Genomic DNA, 9,686 nt, shown 5'->3' with positions numbered 1-9,686 from the left:
TATCTTTTATGCTTTTTAAGGAATGTCTTCCCTTATGTGAGAGTCCCAGCTGGCTGACTTCGGCCTGCCAACATAGCCTCCAAATTGAAGTAAGTCATGTGACAGTTCAACACAGAAGAATCCACAATGCAGAAACCCTTCTTGGAATTGGGCCCCTTACTGCTCCATTAGATTTCACATCAAGAGACCAGCAACAAGACAAAAATATTTAATTTCTAGTGGTTAAGTCAATTTTTGCCTCATAAGCCTGAAAATGAGCCTGAAATAACTACAAGCCATTTTTAATAAAGCAAAGCCTACTGAAAATAAATTCCCAGGTACTCATTTTATGATAAATACTAAAGGAAATGGAGTAGGCCATTAGCTGAATTTTTTTTTAAATTTTATGCTTGTAGCAGAGTATATTCCCATTGTATCAAAAATCAACTGTAACAGTAAGCTAACAATTTATATAAAGAACAGGAGTCCAGAATATTTGGTTGGAATAAATTTATTTCATCTGTCTGTAAACAAGGTGTTTAATAGTTATGGCATTTTTTTAAATGCATATTAAATCAGATGAGTTAGACTGTATCCCAGATGTAACAAAGTGCAGGGAAAGAAATGGACAAATCAGCAACAAGATTTGTTTTTAAATCTGTACATTATCCACAAGGCCCAAACAATAGAAGCAAATACTAGAATGTCCCTAAAGTAGTGCCATTCGAAAGAAACCTTTAAGAGGTCATTTAAAATCCATCTCACAATAGCAACAGTTCATTTTAACAATAGTATGGCACAGAATACATATGAAAAAAAATTCATCACAAGACAGCCAAGTCCACAATAATGCAACTTCATATAAAAACTCAAGCTGCAAATAAAAATTGGTCCTATGAAGAACAAACTGGACACACTCCAGATGGTTATGTTGGGATACCAGATGTCCATAATGGCAGCCTTTTACAATTTTACTAAAGAGTAGAGCTGGTGTGCAAAGAAAAAGACAGGAACAAAAATGTGAGCTATTGCAATGATGGAATGTCCCTGGGGATTCAATCAGTATGGTTACTGTAAGGTCATGGGAGGAAGTGCCTTTGCTCTTGTTTTGCAGTTGCACTTGTCATTATGTCCTGTAGACACTATGAAAAAAGATTTGTCTTTACTCAAGTGCAACAGCAATACTAAAAGCAAACTACTGCAGCTCTCAATAGCTCATCAACAAAAGGAATATTAATTGGTTAAATAAACCAGGCACTGCATAAAAGAAGGTGGAAGCAAACCAAATACCTATGTGCGAAGGGAGGGGGTGGGAAAAGAGGAGTGAAGGAAAGATGCATGCACTTTTTCCTCCCAACCATGCGCTACAAAAGGAAGACTAAATGAGCTAAGTAAATGCTCAAAGTGCTGAAAGACACTGATCAAATTAGAGATTGTACAACCGGCACCTTGCTTAATATTAACTTATTTTAGTAATCAATATCCCATTAATTGCTAAGACAAAGTGATGCCCAACTTGCAATGCCCCCTCCCCCCAAATTTCAAGGTATCATGCAAATCATTACTGTGCTGCAATTATGTTGCCAGATAAGGTTGGTTACATACAGTGGTTAACATACAAATGATCCATTGGGCAAAAAGGAATCGTGACATTAGAAAATAGGTAAAGAAAAATTAGCTACCATCTATAGTCTGGTAGCACTGTGACCATAATTGGGGTGGTGATGAAGACAGTTGCTAGGTAGATGGGGAGAGGCTGCTTACACATCAGACCTCCTCAGGTATAAAGCGAGTTCATATGCTTTCTTGTTAAGTGTGCCTCCGTGGACACCTTCCTTTCCCATGACTATAACCAATGCTGGAGTACACAAGGAAACAAAACAAAAGTGAACAGAATTATTTAAGGGGGGGAGGGCAGAAAGAAAGACACCTTTCCCCACCAACAGAGGGATACAAAGGAGACACAGGTTCATACCCCATCACCCTGCATTGCTAATAAAATTTCCAGAATTAAGACTCAAGCTTACAGCTAGGAAAGTTTAAGAGCAATTTTTCCCTAATACTTAACAGTCTGCCTAGCAGCTAGAACCCAGAGTCTCTCAAGTATTTTGCCATTGAGTATGCCTTCTTATTCAATCCGCCTCCATGGACCCCTTCTTTTCCCATTACAAAGACCAAGACTGAAAGAGAAAGAAGAAAAGTGTTTCAAAAGAAGTGTTAATCAAGAGAGTCCCATAAGTTTTAGCAGACAGAACCCCATTAGTAAGTTACATTAAGTTAGTTTTCCATGAACAACGAAGCACTGAAGTCAGCCAGGTCTCCAAAAAGGAGAACTTTCAAACTAGTAATGTGCTGAAAACATTTTGACTATTAACTGTATCTTGGAAGTCCAATCAGTGCAGCTGCAATGCTCTATAAAGATATCTTTATACTAGCTAGGGAAAAAGAAGTGTGATCATTTATCTTTTTTAATTTTTATTTTATATTGGAGTATAGCTGACTTACAGTGTTGTTTTAGTTTCAGGTGTACAGCAAATGATTCAGTTATACATATAGATACACCTATTCTTTTGCAGATTCTTTTTCCTTTTAGGTTATTATACTGAGTAGAGTTCCCTGTGCTATACAGTAGGTCCTTGTTGATTATTTATTTTCTATATAGTAGTGTGTATCTCTCAATCCCAAACTCTTAATTTATCCCTCCCCCACCACCTTTCCCCTTTGGTGACCATAAGTTTGTTTTCTAAGTCTGTGAGTCTGCTTGTTTTGTAAATAAGTCCTTTATATCATATTTTTTAGATTCCACATATAAGTGATATCATATGATATTTTTCTTTCTCTTACTCCACTTAGTATGATAATCTTTAGGTCCATCCATGTTGCTGCAAATGGCATTATTTCGTTCCTTTTAATGGACATTTATCTTTTATATAGGGCAAAAAACTTCTGATTAGTCTGACAAATACATATTAAACTGGCCCCCAAAAAATAAACTTAAAAAAAAAATTAGGTAATTATTTACTTATAAAATTCTCCCCATATTTAACTGCTTGATTAAGTACCAACTATTAAGTCTTACTAGTGGGGCTAAATGTATCTATTATTTCCAGAGGAAAACCAAGACCAAATTTTAAATAGCATTTTCAGTGCCATTCATGAAAGGACAAATTAAAAGTACCAAAGGCCTGTGCTTACTATATCCTCTCTGTGTTAGCTTTGTTTCTAATTGAGTCTAAAATCCTAAAATAGATTTAGTATTTCCAAAAACAGGTTCTTCTATGATGTAGTTCAAAGGTCTATCGTGAAAATATTAACATATGTACATATGTCAGATGTTATATTCACTGCCACTAGATGTCAGTAGTGCTGTATGGTATGAAAACATTCTCGTTTTTACGTCACATGGTTGATGCTTCTTTTTAATATATTTATCTGAGCTCCGGTAATGTTTTAGAGATTTGTCTACTATTTCACAGTCATCTAATTTTCCTATAGAGAAATACTCATAAGCATCAACTCACATCAGAACAAGAGGAACCTTTAGGACAGTCACAGGGAGTTGGTAGGACCACTGCAGTAAATTATGGCTCAGAGTAGCTTCAAGTTTCTTCCCATGGTAGATGTGGTCTTAAAATTAGATGTGCCAAGTCTGCTATATGAGGCTACATAAGCCCTCTTTATTTACAAAACATTTACACAGGTTAACACATTTAAATGTATCTGTAAATCAACTAGATGTCATAATAAACCTCAGTTTTAAAAGTTGCTTTCAAAAAAGTAGTGAGATTTATTTAGTACAGTAAGAATTTCTGCAATGTTGACAATAGTCAGGAAACACCAGAATTTCTGGACCAGTATATAAATGAAATATAATTTCCTACTTTTTGAATAAATCAGACACACTTAGTCTTTGAAAATATTTTAGTAAGTGGAAAACTTACTTCAAAACCCTCATTCTAATTATTTCTCTCTTCCCCAGCAATGTTTCTAATAGAAATATGAGCCAATATTAACTCTTCCTTTTTTATGCTGAATAGTGAATGACTAAAATGTGAGCAAGAAAGGAAGAGATCCAAAGGTCAAAGACCCAAAGGGACTAAAGTAACCAATCTGAATGATTTAACAATCTGAATAACTAACAGCTGAAGAGACAAATTGATTTTTTTTAACTTTTTATTTTATATTGGAGTAGTATAGTTGATTAACAATGTTGTGTTAGTTTCAGGTGTACAGCAAAGTGACTCAAGTTATCCATATAGAAGAGGCAAATTTAGATGTTCAGTTTACTAAAGTTGAAACTGAAAAGATGATATGAACATTCTATTTGAGAAGAAAGTCAGGATCTCAGAGGTTAGGTTGTGTATGCAGCTGCTGTAGAGGAAGTATATCTACAGCAGTGCCTCCTTCAGTGCTGAGCAGTTCACAAAAACCACCTTAAGAGCCATTATGGACTCTTTTAACACTTTATTCAAAATGTTAAAGAGACTGCTTAATCACTTGTAACGTGGCATGCAACTTTCAACCAAAAGTGTGCCTTGCTTACCTCTACCAGCTCTGCCGACGGCAACGTTGTATGTTGGCTCCCCACCTTGACTCTTTGTCCGGATGTCCATTGTGCAGTCACCATCCACGTATAGGCTATCTCTGATCACTGAGCACTTCTTTGCGCCAAGAGTCAAACCACTGGTAAAGAAACCTTCCCGGTCTTTTCCTACAATCATATCTATTTCTACTGGCTGTCCCCCCACCACCCCCCACCCAGCCCCCAACCAAAAAAAAAAAAAAAAGGAAAAGAAAAAGAGAAAAAAGAAAAAAGTTGTAGTTAATTCCTTGCCTTGGTATAACAGCAAAGACTGCCAAGTTTGTACTACCACTACAAGACATACACGTTTCAACAATGTAAAATCAAGTTTCAGTCTTTTCTAAAAAATTACTTAATCCTACATGGTGACATGTTTTATGTCAGTCAGTTAATTAGATTTCACAGTTAAGAGTGTAGTCTGGTAACTAAAACCAGTCTACGCAAAGAATCTCTAGTTGTTAGTTGACACTAGATAAACTGCAAACTTAAGAGTTATTTATAAACTGTTTCAAATCAGGTGGTACCTGAAGTACTTACGTAATGGTAAAGATCCACCTAAAAACTTTCAACAGAAGCTTATCTATCATAATCAGTCACGTTACAGTCATGTAGCGTCAAATTTAAAGTTGTTTGAAAGTCTCCTAAAATAACGCCCATGCTTGGCAGACCTGTTCACTTCTACTCGCTTCAAACAGCTTGTAATATCCCCCATAGTATTAATATGAACTTCAAGCCCTAGACTTCAGCGCATCCCCAAATTCATATTTCCCTCCTCTCTATTATTCTAGCCGCTGACTCCTTTTTCTCTGCAACTTCCCTTACCCTACCACCTCAGTAATCAGTTTTCTTTCTGGGCAAACGCAAAGAGGATTCTGTCCGCAGCACTGCAGTAGGCAACGGTAAAAGAACAGAGAAAATGGAGGGAGACTGGGAAAGAAACTGAGGTAGCGACCAGAACCGGAAAGGAGAAAACGTGCATTCTAACATTCCATGAATAAGAAGGAAGGCGTCGCCCCCATCAGAACTGCAGAGTCATAGCAGGCCCCAGCCATTTCCAAGCACACTCCTGCAATCTTCCCGGCCAGACAGCGGGAACTCACACAAAGACAAGAGGACCGCAGAAAAAAAGTTGATCACCAGATGCCAATTCTCTGTAAGAATTGTAGCCCACTGCGGTAATAGGAAACCTGAAAGTACTTGTATCAAGAACTGAGTTCTACACTGCTAGATCTTAAACCATGCTAAGCAGTACAAGAATAATTAGTAGCACCCATAATAGGGGGCCTGGATTTGGGCGTTTGATAGGAAGGGGGCGTGAAGCTTAAGAAATTAAGAGAATGGTGCTGTATTTGATATAATCGTCACAATTATAGAAAGAGCCTTGTTTAGAAAGAGGCAAAACAATAAAGCAGCACTGGACGCTTAGTGACAATTATCCCCCAGACATGTGGCAACCGAGTCAAACCACCAAGTCACAAAAAAATCAGGCACCGTGAAGCATAAATCTGCATTAGTGCCTTTACTACCATTACTAAAGAGGGAGGGACTTGGAGAACTTAAGTGTCCCCTTGGTCTTCGCAGATTACTAAAAGCCCCTTTAAGCACCCCCTTTTTTGGAGCTATGTTGCGTAACTGGGGATAACGGTGTATCGATGAATCTCCATAGGAGAAGGAGAGAAATCAATGGCAGTTCGCCATCTTGGAGAATTAAAAAAAAAAAAATCCTATGGAGCCTGAGCTGTAGTCGAGATTCACGAATCCACCTACGTTGTCGGTGTATATTTCTCGCAAGCCTCGGAGGCCTGGACACCGGCAAACCTCCGCCAAGTCGCCGCGAGGATCCCGGGGGCCGGGCAACCGCCGCCTCTCACAGCCCGCGGCGCGGGCGGCGCGCTGTCCCCGGAGCGAGGGGCGGCCCGGCCGCCGGAGGACCCCCGCCCGGGCCCAGCGCGCCCCGGCTCGGCCCCTCCGGTCCCCGCTTCCACCCCGGGACGTACAAAGCGAGCCTCAGGGCTTCCAGGGGACCCAGGAGGACCGAACAAGGGGAAAAGGGCCCCCACCCCCGAGCCGGCGAGTGCCCCCTCCCCCAGCCTCACCCGGACAGGCACTGGGAACGCCGGGGAGCCGGGCCGCCGCCCCCGCCAGTCAGCGCAGCCCCGCAGAGGGGGCGTCCCCGGGCCTCCGGCTCTCCGCCCGCCCGGCAGCCGCATCCTTGGCGCCGGCCGCCCCGCACACCTGCCGGCGCGGCCCTCCCGGTGGCCCGGCTCCGCGCGGCGGCGCCCCCACGGCCGGCCCCGCTCGGGTTCGGGTCCCCGGGCCACCGCCGGTTCTCACCGTAATGCTCTGGAAGACGCCCCCGGCTGTGGCTGCCCATACGTATTTGGCGTCGCAGTAGCCGACAATGGCGGCCTCCTGGCAGCAGCCATCGCACATCAGGTTATCCACGTAGCTCTGCCAACCGGCCATCTTCGAGCCCTTCGCACTGCAGCGGGGACGGCGAGGAGCAGCAGGCGCAGCGGCGGCGGCGGCGGTCGCGGGCGGCGGCGGCGGCGGCGGCGCGGGTGGAGGCGGGGCGGGGGCGGGGAGGAGGCGGCTCTGCGCAGGCACCGACCGCCCCCCTCCCCGAGGAGCTGCGGCGGGAGGACGCTGGGACGGTGGTGAGGGACAAGCTGCGGGGCGCGCCCGGCCGGCCGCCCTCCCGCCCGCAACCGCGGGACTGACTAACCAACGGCGGGAGGCTGCGGAGCTGCTGTGCCACCGACTACAGCGGCGACTGCTCCTTACCGCGGTTTCCGCAGCTCTCCGCCGTTTCGGCGGGGCGTGCGCGAGCGCGTGCGTGCGATCCTTCCGCGGCGCGCCGACTCGGAGGGTCCCGGCGAGGGAGAGGGAGACTGAGCGGGAGGGGCGCGGAGGGATACCGTCCGGGGCAATCACAGCCGCCACGTGCGGACAGCTAGACCTGGGAGCGGCGGCGTCGCTGTGGGTGGCTGAGTTTCGGACCCCGGGCCTGCATAGAGGGCGTCTCCCTCGTCGCACTCCGCATCCCAGGGACGGCGGCTTGTGGGAAGCCTCGGAGTCCCTGCGTCCGGGCTGTGAAACGCCTCTGTTCTGCGTCCGGTGGCTGGGGATGCGGAATCTTGCGCCTAGGTGTCGGATTGCAGAGTTGCCCTGGTGACGGGGATGCGGAGCGTCTACTCCTCTTTGTGGTGGGGCCGGGCTGGTAGTAGGGTCACCCACTCTCATCTTAAGCGTCCCCAGTGGGACCCTCTTCCCTGGACCCCTCTGCCTCTTGGCCACAAAGGCTACCGAGCGGGCGCGCTCCGACAACCTGAAATCAGAGCTGGCGTTCGTGGCTTTAAGGAACATTTCTGAGCTTTGCCGATCTTTCATTATTGTTTCATTTGGGTACCACGGGCCTCTCATTGTGTGGATTCTTTGACAGGAAGAACCCCTCTTCCCCTTAAGGTTGCTTACGTGTGGCTAAATTGCTCGTAAATTGCGAACAAAACAGATAGCAACCTATGTAAAATTATTGGTTGGTAACTGGGAAAGTTACTGGTGGGTCGAAGAAGTCGCTGAATATGTAAAGAATTTTAAGATCTAAGAGTTCACTGTATGAACATGGTAATATTTCTGCTCTCGAAGGGTGAAATAATTTCAGGACCCAGATCTCAGAATGGCTTGTATTTACAAGTTAAACCATGGGTGGAGTCCCTGTGAATCTTGAGTGTTCTTTAGTAACCTCTGGGCGTTATGACTAGACCGGGAATTAGGAGACGTCCAACACTTTCAAGTGAACAAAACGATCTGTCAGTCAAGGGAAGAGAGCGTCTCAAAACGTTGAAAAGTTGATTTTCAACTTTAAAGTTACTGTGTAAGGTCACAGTTTGTGACAGGAGGATTACACAGAAGTAGCTCAGGAAAGAAGACAAAAACGTTGCTAAGCAATCTAATTGGTTCTGAAGTTTTCTGTTTTTTCTGCAGTTTGCTTTGAAATGTACAACTCCTGCAAGCAAGGGAAGAAAAGCACAGTAAGAGAAACTCCAAGTCTGGCTCCTATCAGGTTGAGACAATGTATTCTCCCATGTTCTGATGATACAGAAAACCTGTGTGGTATAAAATGTGACAAAACGTGTTTCATTTTTGCAGGTGTGCCTCCCACCTGGTTTAGTCACACTTACTGGTTCTTGTTTTAGTACTCTGCTTTTTTGTGGTAGTTGTTGATGGTTTTAATCCTTCATTCTTACCAGTTTATCAACTTAAAAGTTAATGATCACAATGTGCTGATAGCACAAAGTGTCATTGTAGGAATTCATCAAGCTGTACACTTCTTGATTTGTGCTGTTTGTACACGTTATAATTCAATAAACTAAAAAAGAAAAATAATGATAGCTTGAAATGGACTTATTTATTAATCTACTCTGAAGTTTTTAAGATTCAATTTTGACACTATTATCTTCAATAGCAAAGAGATGCAAATAATGCATTCCATTCTTATTCTTTTATTGTTGTCTAAACAGCAAAAGGATTGCATTAACTGAATATTCTGGTATTCAAATCTCAAAAGATTCTAAATCACATTGATTGGGTAAAACATAAGAATTTAGAATTCCTATCACTATTTTTTAAATATCCTTCAAAATATAACAGTATTTTAAAATTACTGTTATACTTTTCCAACATGGTGTTATTTCTTTCCCAGAATTGCACAGTAAAATTTAATCAACTATGAAAAAAATCTGTATAATAGACTAACTAGGTTTAGATTTTGAGATGATACATTCAAAGAGAGTCTATTTACTGTCTCTTTTCAGTCCTGTAATAAAAAAAAAAAAAAATCCTGTGCCTGTTTTCTTTAGAACCAGACTCAGAGCATGCTGCCTTACTTTTTATTTGTATACAGTGATCTGTTCCTATTTCCTGTAACTAGTGCTTACCACAAAGTGTTTCAAAAGGCGTATGTAGAAGTAGAACACTGAGTTTTAGGAACTGGAAAGTTAAGTCTAAGAGAGTATCAATATGAGAAAAAAATACCAATTTGTATCTTTCCTTTTTTTCAGAGTAACTGATCCCCTACAGTGATAATAATGATGTCTGGGCAGAAGCAGAGAAAAATCAAAGCTCT

At 42.9% G+C, this 9,686-nt stretch overlaps 1 protein-coding gene across 2 annotated transcripts; it reads right to left on the bottom strand.

Moving 5' to 3' along the window:
• Positions 1-474: 474 nt before the first annotated feature.
• PFN2 (profilin 2) lies at positions 475-7,982 on the bottom strand. 2 transcript variants are annotated; one of them, XM_019934341.3, is made up of 3 exons: positions 6,896-7,457; positions 4,523-4,715; positions 475-1,837 (listed from the first exon to the last, which is right to left on the bottom strand). In XM_019934341.3, the coding sequence occupies exons 1-3, from the start codon at positions 7,025-7,027 to the stop codon at positions 1,740-1,742; spliced, it is 423 nt and encodes a 140-aa protein (XP_019789900.1). In that variant the 5' UTR covers positions 7,028-7,457; the 3' UTR covers positions 475-1,739. The 2 variants fall into 2 exon arrangements, with proteins under 2 accessions (XP_019789900.1, XP_019789899.2); XM_019934340.3 differs by lacking the exon at positions 475-1,837 and adding an exon at positions 1,844-2,159 and having other exon boundaries at positions 6,896-7,982.
• Positions 7,983-9,686: the final 1,704 nt, after the last annotated feature.

Source organism: Tursiops truncatus, chromosome 4, assembly GCF_011762595.2.
Source record: "Tursiops truncatus isolate mTurTru1 chromosome 4, mTurTru1.mat.Y, whole genome shotgun sequence".
Taxonomy (NCBI): Eukaryota; Metazoa; Chordata; class Mammalia; order Artiodactyla; family Delphinidae; genus Tursiops; species Tursiops truncatus.
This window is presented reverse-complemented; position numbering and strand designations above follow the sequence as displayed.

Bases quoted from the DNA above. Each gene is read 5' to 3' on its own strand.
- PFN2 (XM_019934340.3), bottom strand. From the start codon at position 7,951: ATGAAAGATCGGCAAAGCTCAGAAATGTTCCTTAAAGCCACGAACGCC. The intron at 4,716-6,895 runs GTGAGAACCGGC...GTGGGGGGACAG, and splicing joins GCGTCTTCCAGAGCATTACG to CCAGTAGAAATAGATATGAT. The intron at 2,160-4,522 runs GTAAGCAAGGCA...TTTCTCTTTCAG, and splicing joins CGTCGGCAGAGCTGGTAGAG to TCTTGGTCTTTGTAATGGGA.